Consider the following 22,415-nt stretch of genomic DNA (forward strand, 5'->3'; position numbering starts at 1 on the left):
TAATTGGTAGGTGCTTCTGAAGTGCCATGAATAGAGGGCACTCATAGCCTTTGTTTATTGACTCTTGTGTGATAATGAATACTTCCAAAGATAATGATTGATTTTCTGTGTTTGCAGTAAACCTGCTTGGCTGGGGAGGAGTGGTACCAGAGTGGAGTGGTACCAGGAAGATGGGAATGGGTTGATTTGGGCAAAACCAGGCTCTGGCTCTTCCAAAGAAGGGGAAAAAGAGCAAATTCCATATGTATAAAAACACATTTGTGCAGCTCCAGGACAAACTCAGCCTTCTTCTTTCTACCAAGGGGAACAGATTAAATTTCAGTCTTAGTTAAACATATTTTCTCCTTTGCCTCCCCTTGAATTCCTCCTGGGCACACACACCTTCATCCTGCTATCACTGCTCACCCTGGGGCTCATCCTCCGTGCCAGCACCTGGATGCCCACAGTGGATGTTTGCCCAGAGAAGAGGCTGCTCCCTTCTCTCCATCACCCCAAAAATGAAGCCTGAGGGTAGGAGGGGACATGGAGATTGGGCCCTGGAAGTGTGGGAGAGGATAAAGCAGGAGAGGGCAGAGCTGGGGCTTCTGAGCATCCTCATCTGCCTTAGAGGCAAGTCATTCCCTCTCAGTTCCCTGGGGGGTTTCAGGCCCCAAGGGGGGCTTTGAGGGATCAGGGGGTGCATGGAAGAAGAGCTCTCTGAGGAAGAGATTATTTTAATGTCATAGAATCCCTGAATGATGGGGCTGGGAAGGGCCCTCCAGAGCTCACCCAGCCCAGCCCGCTGCTAAAGCAGGTTCTCCTCCATCAGGTCACAATGTATTGTGAAAGGATTCCATTTGTGTTGCTCTGGAGGGTGCAGAGCTGTGCAGTTGTCCTCTGAGTCCCTATTTCCCTGTTCCTGGGACTCACTCTCTCTGCTACAGATCATTGCTTCCACTTAAGTGCCAACAACTGACCCTGGCAGAGCCCTGTGGGTGGCATTAATAATGGAGGGTAGCATTTGTTGCAGTGCCCATGGGATCTTGAAGGACAGGCAGCTTCTCCCAGGTGCTGGGGATGCCAGTCCCACAGTATGGCTGTGCCCACCTCAAGGGCTCAGAGCAGGGGGGGCCGCCTGTGCCCTGTGGCACCATCCCTGTGGCTCCTCACAGGGGCACAGCCCAGGTTTGGGGAAGCATTGGCTAATAGATCAGCTAAAAATGTAAGGCATCCCTTCAGCTGCTGAGATGGTGCTTTTCCTGGGTATCTTGCAATGCTTTTTCAGGCTGTTTGTTTATGAGACAATTTATTACAGCACAGTTATTCTGGAGCAGGGAAGTCTATTCCTAGGAGCCTCTGTTAACCGAGCCAATTGCTTAATTGGCTGGCTGATGTCTCCACAAGGTACGCCAGGAGTGAGGGTTCTTCCTGCAATGCTCCAGCCTCCCTCCTGCCCACACACCACCCGTGCTGCTAATTTAATAGTGCAAACATTTATTATTCCTTTTATTTGGTAGTTAATTTTAGGGTGTTTAGAGCTGTTCCAGGATGGCTGGTGGAAGAGGGTGAAATGCTCTGGGGTGCTGCAAGGATCCTAGTTGCAACTGCAGCAGAGGAAGGGGGGTTGGACTCGTCCTGCAAAGCCTGGGGTAGGGGGTGTGCAGGGGCTGATGTCCTGCAGGGTGTTTGGCTGATGAGTGGTGAGCAGAGGGCTGGGACTGACTGTGCCAGAGAGGTTCCTGCTGATCCTCACCCTGTGTTTGTGGCATTCCCTAAGGAACAGAGCAGGACCAGGGCACAGTGTGTGCTTCTCCCTGATCTCTCTGTGAGTTTAATGTGCCCTGAAGGGAAATGAGCTCCTAAAGGGGAGGCTGCAGGTTATGGGAATGGCTGGAAGGGCCAGAGGAAACCCCTCTTGGATTTGCTTGAGGGTAGGTGCCTGTCCCTGCCTGCCTGTGGAGAAAGAGCAATGGGTGGCAGTGGCTCTCATGAGTGGGTATCTGCAGGGGCTGTGGGTGCTATCTGTACCCTCCTTAGCCATGCTTTCACAGTGCAGCTCTGTAGCCCTCTGGAGCCCTTTTCTCTGCTCCTTCTGCTCTGCCTTGCTGTTTGCTGGCCCTGGAGGGTCCCCACTCTGCCATCTCCTGCCTGTGTGTGCTATGCCCTGGACTAGAGCAGAGACGCAGCTCCAGCCGGCCTTTCCCAGTCTCTCAGTGAGCAGCTCTCTGCCGTGCCTGAATGTCATCCTTCCCCACTGGGCTTTCGAGGCATGGCCTGGCAGAGCTGCCTGCCTTCCTACAAAGGCCTCCTGGCTCCGTGCCTGCTCCCTCTGACTCCCCAGCAGCCGTCTTCATCCTCTCTGGCCCCGCAGCACAAAGCCCAGAGCTGCAGCCGGCGCGTGCTGACAGCGCTCTTGCTCGGCAGCTCTCAGTGTGGGGACACAGCCCAGGCTGCCTGTCCCTCGGTGCCAGCAGGGCAGAGCCCTGGCATGAGGAAGGGGCAGGGAAAGAGGAGATGGACAGACAGTGCTGTCGGGATGAGCCCTCTGCTCATTCCGTGTTTATGGCAGCAGAGCGATTGGGTTTCTCCCCGGTCGTTGTTCCCTCAGCTCCTGCTGCGGATTGTTCCCGGCTCCATTATCCCCCCAGCGCTTACACAAAGGCATCCTGCAGCTTTCCAAGGCACAATAGAGAGAGTCTCATCCATCCAAGGTCATCAGCTTTTCCTTGTGCCTCAAAGCATCTGGCAGAAGCAGCGTTTTCTCCCAAAGACCTTTCTATTGTCCGTTGTGCAGAGGCCGGGGGAGACGGAGCCGCTGCACTTGTGCTGCCCCAGCCCTTCCCTCTCCCTCCACACACACCCGGTTTCAGGGGGTCAGATCCTGCCCTGGAAGGTGAGGAATTGTTTTCTGAGCTGGCTGGGACCTCACTGCAGGGTTTTTCAGCCTGCACCAGCCCAGCCCCGTTGCTGGGGTCAAGAGGAAGCGTGGCCCATCCTTGTGCCTATTAAATGGGAAAGGGTGAGGAGGGGGAGACAAAGAGAGGGTTCTTCCAAAATCCCAGTATGGACCAGTTACAGACATCTCCCTGGCCTCTTGCTGCTTTCCCTGTCAGCTATCCACGCTGGTGGCTCTAGATTCTCCCTCTTTCTTCACCTGTATCTGGCAAACAGCTGGGAGTGGGCAAACACAAAGGCTACCAGCAGCCTCTGCTGGGGAACGGGGACTGGGGGGAGCCCAGGCTGGTGCTCTGCCCTCGAGGGCTTGTGCCCCGCAAAGGGAGAGGTGGAGGCTGCCCACGGACCGGCAGCGAGCTGAGGCGGTTCCTCGGCTGAGGAGGGGATGAGGACGGGGCAAGGGACGGTCCGGGAGGGGGGGTGATGAGTCAGAGCGGGGGCTACCCGAGACCTCCCCCAGCCCTCGGCTTCAGGGCGCCCAGCCCGTGGTTTTTCACGAGAGCGAATCCAGCCCAAGACGGGCCGCCGGCTCCTCTACGGAACGGACCCCCGGGGGAGGGATGCCACGGTCCCGGGGAGGGGCTCACGGCCACGGCCGGGGGATGTCACGGCACCGGGGGGTTGTCATGGCACTGGGGGGGATGTCACGGTCCCGGGGGGATGTCACGGCACGGGGGGATGTCACGGCACGGGGGGATGTCATGGCACTGGGGGATGTCACGGCACGGGGGGATGTCATGGCACTGGGGGGGTTGTCACGGCACCGGGAGGGATGTCACGGCACCGGGGGGTTGTCACGGCACCGGGGGGGATGTCACGGTCCCGGGGGGATGTCACGGCATTGGGGGGGATGTCATGGCACTGGGGGGGATGTCATGGTCCCAGGGGGGATGTCACGGCATTGGGGGGGATGTCATGGCACGGGGGGGGATGTCATGGTCCCGGGGGGGATGTCACGGCACGGGGGGGGATGTCACGGTCCCGCGGGGTTGTCACGGTCCCGGGGGGTTGCCATGGTCCCGGGGGATGTCACGGTCCCCGTCCAGCCCGGGCTCCCCGCGGCTCCGGGCGCAGCCGCGGCGGGGGCGGTCCCAGGGAGGGGCCGGGGGCCGGGCTCAGCCCCTCTCCCCGCCTCGCCGGCACAAAAGGATGAGGTGGGGGCAACGAGGGCGGTAGATCTGCCTTCGCTTCCTTGCCAGCCAGGTTCGGGCTCCCGGGACGGGGGTGGGATGTAGGACTGAGCGCCACGGAGGGTGGCGGGGCGGGGGGAGCCCGGGGCGGGCCATGGCCAGCGTGCAGCAGGGCGAGAAGCAGCTCTTTGAGAAGTTCTGGCGAGGCACCTTCAAAGCCGTAGCCACACCGCGACCCGAGAGCATCATCGTGGCCAGTATCACTGCCCGCAAGCCGCTGCCCAGGTAAGGGCTGCTGGGGCGCGGGGGGCTCGGGGACACCCCCCTTCCCATCTCCGGTTGGCGGCTGCCGCACCTCGAGCCTCCTCCCCGCTCTCAGTTAGGACCCCCAACATCAAGGGGGACTGGGGTGTTTCCTCCTCCCAGCCCTAGTGAGGAGCTGGAGGCTCTGGGGTTGCCCCTGTGCCCGGGGCAGGGATGTTGGCAGGTTGGGCCCCTCTCTGCGCCTGGAGGGCACCAGGCTTGGCAAACTTCGGCTCGGTGGTGCTTGGAGCCCGGGAGCCAGCTGCCTCCCGCGGGGAGTGTGTGTGTGGGGAGGCTGGAAAGCTCTAGGTGGGTGATGGAGGTGGAGGCAGAGGTGCAGGTCAGCAGCCAGAAAGTGTGGCTGCCTCTCTTCCTCCCTACAGTCCCCTGGGGTGTGTGTCCTGTTTGTCTTGTCTCTGCATCAGCCCTTCACCCGGGGAAGATGATGCCTGTGAGGGGATCAACCTCCCCCCCAACTGGATCCTGCCTTGGTGAAGTGGGGAGGCTGCATCTGCCCAAGGAGCCTGCATGCAGCCATGGACCAGGGCTCTGGTGTCCCCCAGGTCCCTTGCCCTGTCCCTCCTGCCCCTGGCGAGGCCAGTGCTCCTCGTGTTTGCCAAAGGCAGAGCAACAGCCAAAGCCTGTGAGAGGAGGTGAGGGGACTGCTTGTACCCAGGCTGTCACACAAGCAAGGGTCAGTGGGGTTTCCTCACAACATGCTCTCTAACTTAGACTGGGTTCATTTTGCTGACTGTCTTGACATTGGTTAAAAATACCCTCTGCCTTGTTTTTATAAGCAAAAGATGCTTTTACCAGTTCTCCCGTCTCTCTGCCCTGTATTTCCACTGCTGGCTGCTCTCCATCTGCTATGGGGAGCAACCCAAAGTTTGATGGAGGTGATGGGCTGTGAGGACAGGGGCTGGGTCTGCAGTGGGCAGAGTGTCAGGGGCTCAGCCTGTACTGAAGTGTGAGGCTGAGCTGTGCTGGGGATCCTGTGTCTGTAGAGGCTGTGAGCCCCGGCAGTGATGGGGGTCCCACTGCTCGTGCAATGCTGGAGTCGCTTCCAGCCCTGAGGCCCAACAGACCAGGTGTGAATTTTCTCTCATCTCCTCTATTTGCTGTGAACCAGGGTAGGAAACAGGGAAAAGCACAGCTGAGGCTTCCAAGGGAGATGAGCAAATCTCCTCTCCTCGGGCAGCGTTTGCAGGGCGTCAGCCTTGTGTGGGAGACGAACCACGGTGCCTCTTCCCCACTGCATCTGGCACCCCAAGGGACTGGCAGGGTGCTGATTCTCACATGCACACACACATTCTCCTGCCTGAGTGTGCCTGAGTCGTGCTGCTTAAATATCCCCAGTCAGATGTAATACAGCAACAAACGAGGGCACTGGGGAAATACAGAAGCCTGAGTAGCAGGAGCAATGCTGTGCAGCTCTGAGCAGTGATGTGGGTGGCTGCAGAGCACCACAGGTTGAGGCTTTTGCAGCTCTGGTAAAAAAGTTACCAAGCATGGTGAGCTCTCAGTTTGGCTGGTGATGCCAGCTGGGGTGGCAGGGGAGCTGTGGGCAGGGCTGGGGAGCAGTCAGTCCATTGTGAAATGGACCTACCAGTTTGTATCTGCTGTTTCACCCCTTGGCACGGGCAGGTTCTGCCCAACAGGGTCCCTGAGCCAGGTGTGCTTCTGCTGCCTGTGATGCCATTGTGTGCTGCTGCTGGAGCAACTCAGCTCCCAGGCTGAGGAGAGCACAGAGACAAGGGCAGCCACGGGGCCTGCTGGTGAGCAGAATATCCTGAGCAATCCCTGGCATTAGGGTCATTGCTGTTAGTTGTTACTAAGGCCCTAGGAGGCCTAAATACCTATTAGCTAGATGGTGAGGGAGAGATGTGAATGCATGCATGGGATGCAGGGTTTTAGAGCCCTACTCTCCCACTGCTCTGGGGATGAGCAGGGATGGGGACTCAGCAGAGCCAGTGATGGGCTATCTGCCAGGTAGGGACAGTTCCCAACCCCAAAAGGCCCTAAACTGCCACACTTTGCCCTGGTGTGATACTCCACATTTGGGTACCTGTGTGAAACGGGCTCACTCAGGTGCTGAGCCCAGCAGGGAGGGGAGCAGAGAGGCTCTCCCTGGGGTCTACAGAGCAAATGCTGCACTTTCCCCTGCCCCTGTGCCAGGAGGGACTTTGCTGCTTGGGGAGCTGAAGCTGAAAGCTGAGGGAGCAGAGACCACAGTCCCTGGCTCCTTTCAGCAGGGCTGCCAGCTCAGCTTGCACCCTGTGTGCTCTGCTGGGAGCCTGAGGCTGCTCCCTCAGCAGGATCACACTGATGAGATGCCTCATCTCACATCCCCCCCGGGCCCTTGCAATGTCCCCAGCACCTCTAGTTTGTAGCCCAGCAACAGCCAGACCTAGGCTCCTGCTCCCCACCCGTGTGGGCACAGCCCTGGGGCTGGTGGCAGCTCCCCTCTCCATCTCTGTGCCCAGCTGCAGCCAGGGTTTGTTTTTCCTGCCGCTGTCCCTGAGTGGGGCTGGATCAGCCTCTTCCCTGACGACGCTCCCGGCTAATTTAAGAGCAGACATCTGCGGTGCCAAGGAGCAGAGCACATCAGAGAGGAGTCTGGGGGACCAGTTAGCCAAGTGAAATCCTGAGGTGACCATCTGGGTTTGAGTGTGGTGCCAGGCTTGGCAGCTGCTGCTCTGCAGACGCCGCAGACCGCTGCCCTGGCTGTGGCCCCGCGCTGCCCGCAGCCGATGCTCTGCTTTCTAGGGCAGCTCTGCCCCTTCTCCCCATCGCTTCTGCTGGCTGAGCCTGTGCCCTCCTGGGGTGCCAAGGGCCATGGGAATCCTGCTGGGAACCCCCCACAGTAGGCACAGCCCAAATCCATCCCTGCAGGGTTCCCTGGGCATAGCTGAGGGCATGCTTGGGGGGCAGCCGTGGGGTTCCTGTGGTAGAAAGTGTTTTTTTGGGGGGGAGTTGATTCTTTATCTTCTCCTTCCAACCATCTCTGCCCCATCCTTCCCTACCACCTTGCTGCTGGTCCTGGAGATAAAACCTCTTCCATCTAAATTCCCATCAGTCTCCCATGGAGGTTTGAAGGGTTAGAGCCTGTTAAACCCAGGGTTCAACCTGGAACAAAAGAATACATTAATCCTTCTCTCCTGGTCCTGCTGGGGTGGGGGTGTGGGGGAGGGATATACCCTGGCCCCTGACACGGCTTCAAGCCCAGAGCAGAGCTTTGCCAAAGTAAATGGATTATTGACCAGTTTTCAGCATGAAAGGAAGTGAGGTGCTGGGGAAAGGGGCTCTTGCAATTAACCTTTCCCCACGCAGGGCCTGGCAGGGCTGTGCTGTGTGGGGAGGCTGAGCAGGGCTGGGGCTGTCCCCATCTCACCTTTGCAGGAGGGTTGTTCCAGTGCATGCAAAATCCTGGGGTGGGAATGGAGGAGTTTGTGTGCCCAGCAGGCTGGGGAGGGGTGAGGCCAAGCCCCTGTGCTGAGCTGAGTGCCCTTGCTGTCACTGCTGGGTAAGGATGCTGTGATTCTCAGTCCGTGGCTGCTGCAAAGGGCTTTGGCTCTTGTGAACCAAAAATGCTCTTTAAACCTCTGTGATAAGGCGCCACTGGCCTCTGCCCAGCCTTTGGGGACAAGTATTGCTGCCATGCTGTAGTCATGGCCCCACAACTGGGATTCTCTTTCCTCTTTCTTGCCTGTGTCTTGTCTTTGGCTGTGACCTCAGCCACAGGCTGGTGGCTGGGAGCCCCTGGGCAGTTGGTGGCCTGACTTCTCCCAGCACTGCTGCATCTCTGGCTGCCAGGGAACTCGTGGCTGCCAGGGACAGCCAGGCTGGGAGATGCTCCAGGGTCCCCCTGGGACTTGGAGTCTTGGCATCCTAGGGAATTACAGGATGCTTTTGGGGGTGTTTATGTTCTGCTATCCCAGCCATGAGGCTGCCCCATCCCAGCACTCCCAAAGAGCTGAAATCCACCTCCCCAGGAGAGGTGAGGGCCGTGCTGAGGCTGAGGGCTGCGGGTGTGACTGCAGCTCCGGGGCAGCCGCTGAGGCCGCGTGAGCAGGGGCTGTGCAGGAGAAAGGAGGCTCCTGCCACCCTTCCTGCCAGATGGTCTAAGTGGGTCACATCAGGGCAGCGTGGGGGATTTGTGCTTTAACCCTTAATCCCCCAGGCTGTGCTGCATGTGGAGGGGGAGGGCGGGGGATGGTTGCTGAGTTGGGATTAGGAGCTGTTTTCCTGCCTGGTTTGCTGTCAGGGATGATCCCGGAGATGTGGCTGCTGCAACCCTGCTGGGATGCTGCTGGGCACCTCTGGCCGTGCTGGGAGTGGGCAGCAACAGCAGTGCCAGGGGCTCAGAGCACCCCCATCTCCATGTTTCGGCGGTGCCGGTTCCCTGCTGGCCCCTGGGCTGTGCTGCTGCGGGGGAAGCCGTGCTGGCAGCCCCGCCGTGCTGCTGCCCACCTCGCACCTCTCCCCCTCCCAAAGCCTCCCGCTCGCTGCTCGGCATCTGCCGCGCGGGGGGCCAGCGCCAGGCGCCTGGCTGCCATCTGCTCCCTCCCAGCCCAACGAGCCCGAGCGCTAATGAGCCCGTGGCCCCGGCCCAAGCGGGGGGAGACGGGGGCTTGAAAACAAAAGCGGAGGGGGAGGGGAAGCAAACCTGCCCCTTCCTCCGAGGGGCTTTTGTCTGCCCCTGCCCTCCGGCTCCAGCTGGACAGCGAGCGGGCAGAGCTAATTAGGCAGCTCGGGAGCTGCTTGGGGGAGGGGACGGGACACACGAGCGATGCAGAGCCTGCAGGACCCCTTCCCTGCTGCTCCAAGAGCCTTCCTCCTCCTTCCCCCCGCCCCCCGTCCATCTGTCTCTCCGTGTGTCCCTGCTGGCCTCTCCCCGTGGGCTGGGGGACACCTCTGTCCCCTGTGGCATGTTGGTGGGGTGGATCCACCCTGGGCTGGTTGGGATGAGTGCTGGGCTCAGCACCCAGGGCTGCCTTAGCTGGGTGACCTTGTGCATCAGCGTAGGATGGTGTACAAGCACATGAGGGGTTAGGGCAGGAGGCATTTGGAAGCCCCCATAGTTGCCCCAGGCTCAGGGATGGGGGCTTAGACCCTTTGGGTACCCCCAAAAGAGCTTCCTCTCTCTGCTGTGCTCCTTTTGCAGTCATCCTCACCTAAAAGCTCTCAAATGCAGATGTGGGGCTGAGCCTTGTTTCTAAACCAGCACCACAGGCACTGGAAAGCAGAAGGGTGATGGGAAACACTGTGGTTTGGAGAATGGGCAATTTCTGACCTGTAAAAGTCTGAGTGTCCTGCTCAGAGCCCAGATCTGACCCCGTTGCTCCAGTTCCCGCACTCACCAGTGAGAACACAAGCACAGCCTGGCCCTCAGTCAGAGCAAAAGTCCTCAGTGTCTGGTGGAGAAACCCAGGGTGCAACTCTCTCTAAATCTCTGGCTTGCTGCTGCCTTTGGGGAGTGAGGAGCCTGTGGTACCCACACTGTGCTGGGGAAAGCCTTGTATCCCATCTCTTCTCCTCATCCTCCTCCTCGGATAAGGGATGAAATCAGGTGGAAGGAAGTAAAAGGGAGAAATGTCTGCTGGATGAAGGATCACATTTGATTTCACCCTTGAACAGAGCCGCCAGCAGCCGCTGCTGAGAGCCCCCATGTCTGGGGCTTGGCTGCAGGGCTGGGTTGGTTAGTACAGCCCCAGGGGCTTGGCTGCAGGGCTGGGTTGGTTAGCACAGCCCCAGGGGCTTGGCTGCAGGGCTGGGTTGGTGGGCACAGCCCCAGGGGCTTGGCTGCAGGGCTGGGTTGGTTAGCACAGCCCCAGGGGCTTGGCTGCAGGGCTGGGTTGGTTAGCACAGCCCCAGGGGCTTGGCTGCAGGGCTGGGTTGGTGGGCACAGCCCCAGGGGCTTGGCTGCAGGGCTGGGTTGGTGAGCACAGCCCCCAGGGGCTTGGCTGCAGGGCTGGGTTGGTGGGCACAGCCCCAGGGGCTTGGCTGCAGGGCTGGGTTGGTGAGCACAGCCCCAGGGGTATCTGGCAGCTTGGGGGGTTGCACTCCCTGCTGGGCTCAGCAGCTGAGTGAGACTGTTTCATAGGGATACTCAAGTATGGAGCAGCACACCAGGACAAAATGTGGCTAGTTCAGGGTCTTTGGGGCTGGAGGTTGTCCCTGCCTGTCTTGGAGAGAGCTGACAGATCATCCCCAGAGCAGCGGGAGAGCAAGGCTCTCAAACCCTGTACCTGCATTCACATCTCTCTCTCAACATCTAGCTAATAAACATTTAAGGCTGGTAAGCCCTAAATAATAAATAACAGTGATGACCTTCATGCCAGGGGCTGCTCAGGACCTTCTGCCCACCAGCAGGTCCCATGGCAGCTCTTGTCTCTGTGCTCTCACCAACCCATCCTGCTGCAGCTCATCCCCAGAAAGGGGCTTTGCAGGCCCACTCCCTGTGGAGAGGGGATCCCTGCTCTCCTCTAAGGTCCTGTGTTGGGAGATTTCTCCTTCCAGAGGGCCATGGCTGAGCTGAGCCCTTCTCTGCTCATCCCCATCCCTCCTCACAGCTCCGTGGCTGGTGGCCTTTCTGCATGCATTTTTCCATAAGATGAACTTATCAAATGCAAACCCCACAGCACTGAAATGAAATCATTTCATGCATGACCACCCTTTCCTTTTATCTTCTTTTATTTTTTTCCCTTCTTTTTCTCCCAGTGGCCACTGAAACCTCTTTATCACTGCAAATCCCAACCCAGGCTGGCAAATCCCAACCCAGGCTGGCAAATTCCACTCGTGTTTTTATAGCAATGTGAAAGGTGCAGAGCTCCTGGTGCCTAAAATCTGACAGGAGCAGTGGAGCCCAGTGGCACAGCACCCTGTGACAGGGCTTTGGTGTGGTACAGCTTTGGCACATGCTGGGCTGGGGGGAATGAGTGGCTTGAACCATCACTTCTGGCAGTGTGACCACATCTTGGTGCTCACCATCGCCTGGCAAAGGCCACACAGCCCTCCATGGGACAACTGGGTGCTGCAAAACTGACTTTTCTGTCAGCCACTTGAGCCAAAAGTGCTGACAAACACTGGGAGCTTAAAAATAGCTATTTTTCCCCCACACATGGCAGAAGCACTTTCCATGCCAGTGCAGCAGGGACAGCAGGAAGGGCTTAAAAAAAATAGAAGTGGGAAAAAAACCACCCCTTCTGTTGGTGTTTCAGGCTGGCTGAGATGGGTGCCCAGTCTGGAGGCAGTGAGGTTGGAGCTAACTGCCTCAAAAATGACCTGTTTAACACTTCTGTGTTTTGTGTCATAGAAGAAGAAAGAGCTGCTGCTGCCCAGCCCTGTCTGGGGCTTTGCAGGGACAGAAGTGGCAGTGGGGGCTCTGGGGAGGGCAGAGGGTCTGGGGGCAGCCTGGGCAGGGTCTGAATGCTTGGGGTTGCTCTCCTTTCTCTTCTTGTCCTACTGGCAATGTTGGTAGGGGCTGCAAAGCCCTTTATGCTGTTGGATCTCAGAGCTGGGCTCAGATGCCCATCTCATGTGGCTGAAAATGCTCAGAGATACATGAGCCATGCTGAGAAATCAGCTTTTCTGTGCCACTGGCACCAGATCCCAGCAGTGCAACTCAACAGCACTCAGGCAACGGGCTGGTTGGGCTGAGTTTGTCTCTCTGTGTGTTGGGGTGACTGGAAGAGAGCTGTGCAGGAGGCTGTGGTTTTAGCTGTATGACTGTCAGGGTGAAGAATTAGCTGTTGCCCAGCAAGGGAATATGAGGTTTTTTTGCATTAAGAGATTTCCCAGTTGAAGATCAGCTGCTGAATTAATCTGTGGGTCAGCTGGAGCTGCTGGACACCCACCCCTACCAAAGCAGTGCACATGTAACACCTGTATGTTGTAGCATGTTGACAGGTCACAACTTACTCTCCACTGCTCCATCATCAGTGGGGCAGCTCTGACAGCAGGGACATGGCTGTGGTTGTGGCAGACAAAGTGCAGGGGGCAGTTAGGGCTTTGGGCTGGTTTACCCCTGAGGCTGGTGGTTTCACTCTGGAACCTATTGCCTATAAATCATTTGGCCTCTTTAAAACCCCCTGTTTTGATCAGAGCACAGCCAGGTTTGTTGAGATGGAGACACAAGTGGGCTCAGCACTGCTTCTTCCATGGGGTGGGGTTTTTATCTGCCAAAACCCCTCAAGATTTGGAACAAAGGGAGGAAAATACCCCCAAAGCCCCAGACTCTGGCCAGCCCCTGCTTGGGGCTGCATTGGCTGCATCTCCCCCTGGATCCTGGGGCATCCCTGGGCACAGGGGCTCAGTTGCCTGTTCTGTCTGATGGCTGGAGAAGCTGTTGGCACAGTTCTGGACCGGTCCTTGTGCTCTCCCAAACACTTCCCACGTGTGTTTTGGGAGCCAGTGTTGGGCAAAGCATGTGCTTTAGATGTTTTGGAGGGTTATTTGGATGCTTCAGAGAGTGCAGGATGGCAGCTGCAGCTGCAGAGGCTGTGGCCTCACCCTGAGCGTGGAGCATCCCAGCACCTGCAAGGACAGAGCCAAGCGCCCCAACACCAGCAGCACATGCCACACCTTTGCCTATTTGCTGCCTTGTGGTAGTAGTTGCTATCCCATTGCCCTCAGGAGCTCCCCAGAAGTGGTTTTTCCCCCCACAGCCCCAGCTGCCCCATGGCTGTGAGCGGGCTCAGCTGCCCAAGGCCAGGGAGCTGCTGCCATGGCCATGGCTGGGTTAATCCTGCAGTGGAGGCTCGTGGGCCAAAGAGCCGTGTGCCAGGCTGAGAATGCCACCCAGGGCACCTTCAGCTCTGATGAATGGGAACTGAAAAGCAGGATCCTGAGGAGCTGTGGCTCCCCTGCCCCCTCCCTGCCCCAGGCCCTGTGCTGCTGCTTTGCCCTGTGTGAGGGGAGGCCAGGGGGTCTCACACGGCCTCTCTGCCGAGGAAGAGCAGGCAGTGAGCCCATGGCCTGTGCCTGGTGCTGGGACACAGCCCCCTCCTGCTCCCTCTCCCTGCCCTGTCAGTATTGATTCGACCTGAACTGCCTTTAATGTGCTGTGATTTCTCTCAATTAAGCTGTGAGCGCGGGCTCTGCAGCGTTCGATAGAGCTGGCCCCAGCACAGCCCCTGGACCAGGACGGGCCACATGGAGATGCCTGGGAATGCTTCTGCAACCCTGCCAAGAGCAGCCCTCCAAGTCTCATTTTCCCCATGTTCCATGAGGATAACCTGTTATCATTGCTTGGATGTTGCTCCTTGTCCCCTCTGTATTTCCGAGCTCTGGCCATCGCTTGCACTGGTGGCTGTGCTGTCCCAGACCACAGGACAGATTGGCTGCATCATTAACTGCTTCACCTTCCTAATCTGAAGGAGCAGGGGATTGGAGCATCTGTGTGAGGAGGAAAGGCTGCAGGACCTGGTCAGCCTGGAGAAGAGAAGGCTCAGGGGGAAGCTCATTAATAAATACCTAAAGGGTGGGTGTCAGGAGGATGGGGCAACACTTTCTTTCTGTGGTGGCCAGTGCCAGGACAAGGGGGAACAGGCACAGGCTGGCACACAGGCAGTGCCACTGGCACAGGAGGAGAAAGTCCTTTGGTGCTGAGGTGAGGGAGCCCTGGCCCAGGCTGCCCAGGGAGGGTGTGGAGGCTCCTTCTCAGGAGGTTCCCAACCCCACCTGGACACGTTCCTGTGCCCCCTGATGGAGGGGAACCTGCTTTAGCAGGGGTTGGGCTGGAGCAGCTCTGCAGGGCCCTTTTAATCCCCACCAGTCTGGGATTCAGACCTGCATGGTCACAGAATCCCAGAACCCCCAAACCCCCCCGTTCTCCTTGGTGGCTGTCACCTCCCCAGGGCTGCACTCAGCCGAGTTGGGGCTCAGTGTCACCTTGTTGCTGGCAAACTAATGGGCAGAGTGCTTGTTGTCAGAGACTGGATGGAGCAGAAATCCCTGCACTTCATCTCCAGCTGCAATTACCCAAGCCAAGTCGATGCAGTTGATGGTAATAGGATGGTAACACTGTCTGAATTTGTATTTAATGCTGATTCCAAGGGTCTGTAATTTTCATCAGCGCCACATGACTTTTTATAGAACAGCAAAATGTGAGAGTGGTTAATGAGCTGTAATTCTGGAGAGCTTCTGCCTTGATTGGGACTAATTATTTTCTTTATAAAAATAATTAACCATGCACACAACCTATGGAGTGAAAGGCATGTGGCATTCATTGAACTGGGCACACCTTTATCTCCCCTTCCCCAGCACACCCCAAAGAGCTGCCAGCGTTGCCCTGCAGCCAAATAAGCTGGGAATGAGCTGGTGTTGGAGTGAGAGGAGGAACTGGGTGAAAAGGGCAGGTCCTGAGCAAGGGGTCTGCGTGCAGATACCCCCTCTGCAGCCTCCTGGCTCTGCCTGTGCTGTAAAATTTGGATAGGAAAGGCTGTTTTGGTGAGAGTAGGGTGATGGTTTTGCCATGTAGGTGGTCTGTGGTGGGTGTAGAGAGGATGCTGGGGGTGTTTTGGAGCAGCCCTCAGGACCCTGGGGGGGTGCAGGGGTCTGTACTGGGTGCAGTTGCTTGCTGAGGAGGCATCAGGACATCCTAAAATTGAGGTGGCCACTTATCATAGAATCATTTGGGTTGGAAAAGCCCTTGAAGCTGCTGCAGTCCCAGCCTTCCCCTCCCCTGCCCAGCCCAGCACTAACTCCTGGCCCTCAGCACCTCAGCTCTAGGGCTTTGGGGTCCCTCCAGGGCTGGGCACTCCCTGGGCAGCCTGGCACAGGGGCTGACACCCCTCTCAGGGCAACAGTTCTGCCTCAGCTCCAACCTCAACCTCCCCTGGGGCAACCTGAGGCCATCTCCTCTGTCATTCGTTACTGGGGAGCAGAGCCTGACCCCCAGCTCCCTGCAGCCTCCTGTCAGGGAGTGTCAGAGTGCTCCTGGCTCCCCTCAGCCTCCTCTTCTCCAGGCTCCACACCCCCATTCCCTCAGCCCTTCCCCAGCCCCTTGTGCTGCAGCCCCTTCCCCAGCTCTGTGCCAGCTCTGGCCACGCTGCAGCCCCTCAGTGTCCCTGTGGCAGTGAGTGAGGGGCCCAGCACTGAGCACAGCCCTGGAGCTGCAGCCCCTCAGTGTCCCTGTGGCAGTGAGTGAGGGGCCCAGCACTGAGCACAGCCCTGGAGCTGCAGCCCCTCAGTGTCCCTGTGGCAGTGAGTGAGGGGCCCAGCACTGAGCACAGCCCTGGAGCTGCAGCCCCTCAGTGTCCCTGTGGCAGTGAGTGAGGGGCCCAGCACTGAGCACAGCCCTGGAGCTGCAGCCCCTCAGTGTCCCCGTGGCAGTGAGTGAGGGGCTCAGCACTGAGCACAGCCCTGGAGCTGCAGCCCCTCAGTGTCCCCGTGGCAGTGAGTGAGGGGCTCAGCACTGAGCACAGCCCTGGAGCTGCAGCCCCTCAGTGTCCCCGTGGCAGTGAGTGAGGGGCCCAGCACTGAGCACAGCCCTGGAGCTGCAGCCCCTCAGTGTCCCCGTGGCAGTGAGTGAGGGGCCCAGCACTGAGCACAGCCCTGGAGCTGCAGCCCCTCAGTGTCCCTGTGGCAGGGAGTGAGGGGCCCAGCACTGAGCACAGCCCTGGAGCTGCAGCCTCCCCAGGGCCCAGCACAGGGGAACAATCCCTGCCCTGCTCCTGCTGCTACCCCAGTGCTGATCCCAGCCAGGATGCCCTTTGCTTCTTGCCCAGCTGGGCACGCTGCTGGCTCCTGTTCAGCTGCTGTTAACATCCCCCTTGGCACAGGCTGTCCAGCACTCGGTGGTGCAGGGACATGCTCCAGGCCAACGTTCCCCAGCACCTATAGCATGCAGGTCTGTGCATGCTTAGACACACACTTACATAATAAATCATTGTTAACAAGACTAATTCCTCTGTTTTCCTGGAGGTATTCTGAAAACTAATGAATGCATTTGCATAATCTTGATTTTGTTTATGAATAATTCTGGATTATCCAAATGTGAGTAATAGCTGGGCTGGGCTGTTCTGGATTGCCTTTCACCTGAGGAGAGCAAAGCAGTTTACAAATATTAGTTCAGCCTCACAAAGCCCAGCAAGCAATAAAGTTATTATTACACCCAATTAAAGGTGGATGTGCTGGTAAGTGAAATGATTCTCTGCAGCCCCTCCCTGCAGGATCTGCCACCAGGCACAGGAGCCAGGGACTGCCTGCCTCCTCCAGACCTTCCCCCTGGGCAGTAGCAAGCCAAATGTCCTCCCCTTTATTTTTTAGAGATCATTTAAGACAGTGTTCAGAGTTGCAGGGTAGTGTGAATGGTTGGGGACAAGACCTGGAAGCAGAGAGGGAGGTTTCTTTCTAGCTATGACCCCCAAGCAGCCCTGGGTGCTGCAGCACTGAGCAGCACACTGCCTTTCTATGTGGCAGGGATGGCATGGCCATACCAACCTTTCTGTCCTTGGGGCATAGTGAGAGGAGAAAAAGCCCTGTCTTCTCTCTCAGGAACTCAAACCCCCCCTCACCAGTCCTTCTTGGGCAGCTGGCAAGACCACCAAGGTGCTTCCCAGGGACCAGGGGGTGTTATGGGGAAGGAGGATTGAGTCAAACCTAAAACCCCCATCCACAAAGCTGCAGTTTGGGAATTTCCCAGCTTATCTGACAGAGGAGATATGATACAAGGAGGCAAAGAGCCCTTCTGGCCCTAAAAAGCCCCCAGCAGCACGTAGCAGGGAGATTAAAGCCCACCTGCCACCTCCCTCCCTGGGCTGGGAACATTGTGGGCTCCTCTCTTCAGCAGCACAAATCTGTTGCTTAATTCTTTTCCCTGTGAGCTAATTGCTGCCCACGTGGCCCTGCACAGGGACATCTGCTCCTCACTGAGCCCTCCTGGCCCCACTGGCACTGGGCAGCATAGTGGGATGGATGTTCAACACATCTACCCTAAAAAAACAAATGAAAGGAGAGGAGGACAAGCCTTGCTGCTCCAGGCACATCTTCTCCAGCCGCCTTCTCCTTGCTGCCTCATTACTAATTCATTTTTTAAGTGATCTCTCAGTGCTCCCAGGAGCTCCTGGTAACTGTGTGCTTACAATCCCCTGTTTGATTAACATTTAATGAGCTCTGTTATTGGCAAATACACGATTTGGCTGCTGTGTCGGGGGGACCCAGCGCATCGCAGAGAGCACCCCTCATGGTGTGGCATCACTTGGCTTGTGTTTGCCCTGCCCTGCTCTTGGGTGAGCTGTTAATGAGAAATTTGAGCTCAGGTGCAAGGTTTTCCTAAATGTAAGCTCCAGGAGGGCTGCTTGGGGTTGTCCCCACGCCCCACCTCCTGCACTGGGGAGCGGTTGTCCCCATGGCTGCTCCAGGCTGCAGGGAGGGTGATGGCAGGGATGGGGTCTGGGAGTGCAGTCTGTGGCTGGCCAGGAGGAGAGTGGCTGTGGGGCTAGAGTGAGCTCTTGCTTCCAGTCTGTCCTCAGAGCAGCTTCTGCCAGGGTCACTTAGGAGCCTGGAGTCCTCCACATCATGGGTTGGGGATGTGCAGGATTGCTGTGCCATGGTGCAGCATGGCAGTGTCAGCCCTTCCAGGAGGCACTGGGGACAGCCAAGGCTCCTCTTTTCCTATTCTCTGGTTGAGGAGACAACTGTCTCCTTTCAGACATGGAAACCTGCAGGGTATTTATCTGAGGAGGAGGATTTGAGGAGCACAGGATTATTCCCCTGAGAGCCAGCCTGGCCTGGCAGTGTGCAGGTGCTGACAGAATGAAGCACCACAGGGACCTCCAGCCAGCAGCGTGGGAGGCACAAGATGCCACAGAAACTGCTGGGGCTGGGGCAGCAGTCCAGGGTTCCTTTAGAAACCACCAGCCCATGTGCCACGTTCTGGGGTTTGTCTGTGCTGTGGCAGGTGCTCAGCAGAGCCATCCTGGATGGCTGGCAGCGGGGCAAGGTGAGACTGAGCCCTGCAAAGCAGCGAGCTGCTGGGGGAGGAAGGGGGATGGGGATCCTGGATCACTGGGAGAAGGAGACTCAGCCATGGGAGAGGCTGTGCTCACCCCCATGCCTGCCTCCACCTGAAAAAGATGACCCACAGGAGCATCACTTTCCCTGTGATGCTCTGCCAGTGCTGCCCATCCCAGCAGCTGCTGCCAGCTGGGGCCCCAGGACAGAGCCCTCCCCAGGGGCTGTGACCACACAGCATCCCCTGAAGCATCTGGCACCCTCTGCCAAACAGGGCAACCCTTGTGTTCCCACTCAGCCATGCATAGCAAATCAACTGCTGGGAAACAAAGAGCCAAGCTGCTCTTTTGGCCTGGGATGTGCCAAGAGTGGTGGTTAAACCCTTGTGGAGTGCAAGAGGCAAAAGGAGCTGCTGCTGCCTGTGGGTTTGCTGCAGGACAAGGGGTTCCCAGGAGCAGGAGTGGAGGAGAGGCACTGCTGCCCAAAAGTGCCTGAGACGCTGCCCTTATGGAATTGTATTTCTCTGCTGTGTTTAAAGTGCCTCAAGAAAACCCTGAGCTCTTCTGCAGCTGGTGCCTCTGCTGATGCACGTCAGAAATAGCAAGGAGAAGATTAAAATTGCCCTGGCTGGGAGTCTGTATAATCAGGGGAAATATCTCGGTGATTTGCTATTATAATTGTCAATAACAAACTGCAGGGCTGCTGCCACACTCATCAGAGCGGCTGCAGCGAGGTGGGGAGGGAACCTGCCGGGGGGAGGTTGCCTGTGTGTGGCTGTGGGAAGCACACACACCATTTCCCTCAGCTCCTCCTTCTGAGGAGGTGTTTTAAGTGCATGTTTCAAAGAGCTTTATGCAGACACATCTGCTGGGGATTTTGGCTTGGAAGTGTCTTTACAAGCTTCTTTGTAACCCTGCCCCCCTCCCTCTCCTGGGACAGAAGCATGGTTGGAGTCTTTATTGATTCAATCAGATGGGCAAAGCTGGAGAGCAAGAGACTGACCCCCCAGCTCCCTGCAGCCTCCTGTCAGGGAGTGTCAGAGTGCTCCTGTGTCCCCTCAGCCTCCTCTTCTCCAGGCTCAACACCCCCATTCCCTCAGCCCCTCCCCAGCTCTGTGCCCAGCTCCCAACACTGAGCACAGCCCTGGAGCTGCAGCATCCCCAGGACCCAGCACAGGGGACAATCCCTGCCCTGAAGTGATTGTGCATCTCCCTGAGTTTCCTCCCTGCCCACCTGGGGCTGCTCCAGAGGATTTCTCCTGTGTGCTGCAGGAGAGGCTGGCAGGGGAGCAGTGTGAAAACCATCTCCTTTGAGGCCACAGTAATTGCTCACACCAAGCTGCAAGCACTTTTCTATCAGTCATGAAAGACACAAAGGACAACAACAACAACAACAAAGATCTGGGCTTCTGTATATATTAAATCAGTGTCTCTGGAGCTGCACTCCAGGGGATTAGGGGCCAGTTTAGAGTGTTAGCAGCTCTCAGCACTCATCAGAGCAGAACATTTGGTTGAACTGAAGCCAGCCTTTGATGGCATTGGAGAATAATTATTTCCATCAATAATTACTTCCAAGCCCAAAAGAAATGGTTCCTAGCACGTTGTAGGACAGGAGTTCTTGATTGCCTCAAGGCCAAAATGTTTTACCCTCAGGACCTGAAAATCCCATTAGTGGGAGCAGGGTGTTGGGGTGAGAGGGAGGTTGCCAGCTGTGCCTGGGTCCCTCCTGCAAGGCACCAACGTGCCACCAGCCTGGGCAGGACCCTTCTGCCTCCACCACTGGAGATGATCCAGCCCAGACTTTGCACAGGTCATTAGTTTGGGGACATTTTTAATGGATCCTAATGATTGAGCCTCAGAAGATTGGTCTTAAAAGGGGTTCAGGAAAGGCCACAAGCTAATTAGCTCATGCAAAGAAAGCAATTAACCATGTAGCTTCCTGGATGGTTAAAAATGACATAGATGGTGGGAAGTGACTGGGGGATTTATCACAAGCAGAGTAATAGGTTTTTTCAAGCCAAAGGGACCACCACTTCCTCCATGTCCTGGGCCAGAAATATTTCACCCACCTCCCCCACACTGGCCCTTCACTTGTATCTGGCTGATGCACACCCTTAATGTTCAGATGATGCTAAATGGGCTCCAGGAAGAGCAAGTGGGATTTTGTTGAGAGGGAAAACACAGGTGGGAAGACAAGTGACCTTCCTTGTGCAGGTGCTCCTGTGTCAAGTCCAGCCAATGCTTGCTTTAATTGGTCCAACAGTACTTTGGATACCACCAAAACCATGGTGCTGCTGGAACCCCTGCCAGGGATGGCTTATATATTCCATTAATCCTTCTATTCATTGAAAGAAACACCTGCAGGGCTTGGAAACCTATTTCCCTTCCTCCCAAGTGTCTGAGCTCAGGCTCATTTGGGTTTGCTTTCTCTGTTTGGCTGCTTTTCTCTATTTCAGTTTGCCCTGCCCAAGCTCTCATCCCAGGCTTTCTCTGTCCTAGCTCTGCTCCTCCCAGCTCTCATGGTCTCCCCAGGGCTCTTGCAAACACCTGCCTGGCTCAGGTGGTTCTCCTTAGCTCTGCTGGGCTGGCCCTGCTTCTCCAGTTTGGATTTTCAGCAGGACCAGGTGTGTTTACTGCCCCAGCACTGTTTGTAGGAGCAGGGAGGAGGGTTGTTCTCTGGCTTCTCCCTGAGTGCTGATGGAGGGAGTGAGAGGAGGAAGCCTCCCACCAACAAGCTCTGCTGAAGGGGGAGAGGTCTTTATTGCTCCCTTTCTCTCCTCTTGCTCCTGCAGTGGGACACTCAGCTGCCTGCCCTACCCTGCAGAGGACAGATCTCCTGAAAAGCTGTGTGGGCATGTGGTCAGGGAGGCCTCTGCCACCAATGGCTGTGCCAAAGGGAAGGAGAGGAGAGACCATCAGCGCAGGTCACGCAGGTAGGAGCTGAGGCTGTGAGTGTGGTCAGCCTGAGGCAGGGAGGAGCAGGGGGCTGGCATTGCTTACCCACCTCCTCTGGGGTCTGAGAATGCTTTAAACAACCCCATGAGTGTACAGCAAGCATATGCAATGCTATGAAAGCCCCTTGGGAGAAACCTGCACACTTGGGAGTTTGGCTCCATTTATTCCCTGTGTTGCTCTTAACATCTTCCTTGCAAGTAGCCTGGCTGGAAAATAAGTGACCTGCAGCATCCCTGCACACTAGCAGCTCTGCAGGGTACCCCTGACTGGGCAGCATCCTCAGCAATCCCCTGCTCCTCATGCCCAGATCAGGCCAGCAGCACTAGTTTTGTTATGACACAGCTTTGTTATCAGTTTGTTGTTAACCCCTGACAACTTGAGAGGCAAAAACCAAACTGAATACTTGAGGTCTCTGAGCCCCTGCTCCCCAAACTGTCTCTGAGAGGAAACCTTCTTCATTTGGTTCAAGGTGCTGGAAAGAAAGAGCAAGGAAGCACATACCATATCTTCAGATTTTAAGCTAACTGGAACAAAAATCTGAGGCGGGTTTTGAATTAGACTTTGATTGCAATCGGTGAGAAACAATTAAAGTCAGATCAGTGCAGGGAGAAAGCTTCTGCTTCAAAGGGCTTTATCTTGGGAGAGGGAGAAGGGCTCCACAGAACTGCTGTGTGACCAAAGGTCCTCCCCACTCTCCCTGATTTTGAAGAGGCTCTGGGGTGCTGCCTGTGCTCCCCATAAACCCCAGTTCCTCTTTGGGGATCCATAGGCTAATCTGGGGATCGACCCAGGGATCAAACAGCTGCCACCAGCTGCCCCCACTTTCAGGAGTGTTTGCTTTGGTTAATGAGTAGCCACGGAGTGTCTGTTGTGTTTTCAGCCCCATGCCCTGAGTGAATTTGCCCAGGGTATTTGCTTTTCATTGCAACATCATTTGGCATCATGGGTTTTAAAAGAAATTAATTAATTTACAGGAGCCTTTTTTTCCCCCCCCCCAAGTTTAACAGCTGTGCAAGACATGCATATCATTAAATTACCACAGCATCTCAAGAAATAGCTATTTCTAATCAATTGCTGTTTAACATATGTCGAGGCTGTGATTACAGTGAGATGCATCTGGCTCCAATAATTATTGTCT

At 56.7% G+C, this 22,415-nt stretch overlaps 1 protein-coding gene across 1 annotated transcript in view; it reads left to right on the forward strand.

Moving 5' to 3' along the window:
- Window positions 1-4,218: 4,218 nt before the first annotated feature.
- The window catches only part of SRRM4 (serine/arginine repetitive matrix 4), a 38,164-nt gene continuing 19,967 nt past the window's right edge, over window positions 4,219-22,415 (forward strand). The window contains exons 1-2 of the mRNA XM_062010271.1: window positions 4,219-4,349; window positions 21,115-21,255. Coding sequence (XP_061866255.1) covers window positions 4,219-4,349; window positions 21,115-21,255 — 272 coding nt within the window. The remainder of the gene's footprint in view (window positions 4,350-21,114; window positions 21,256-22,415) is intronic.

This window comes from Colius striatus, chromosome 17, assembly GCF_028858725.1.
Source record: "Colius striatus isolate bColStr4 chromosome 17, bColStr4.1.hap1, whole genome shotgun sequence".
In the NCBI taxonomy this organism is placed as follows: Eukaryota; Metazoa; Chordata; class Aves; order Coliiformes; family Coliidae; genus Colius; species Colius striatus.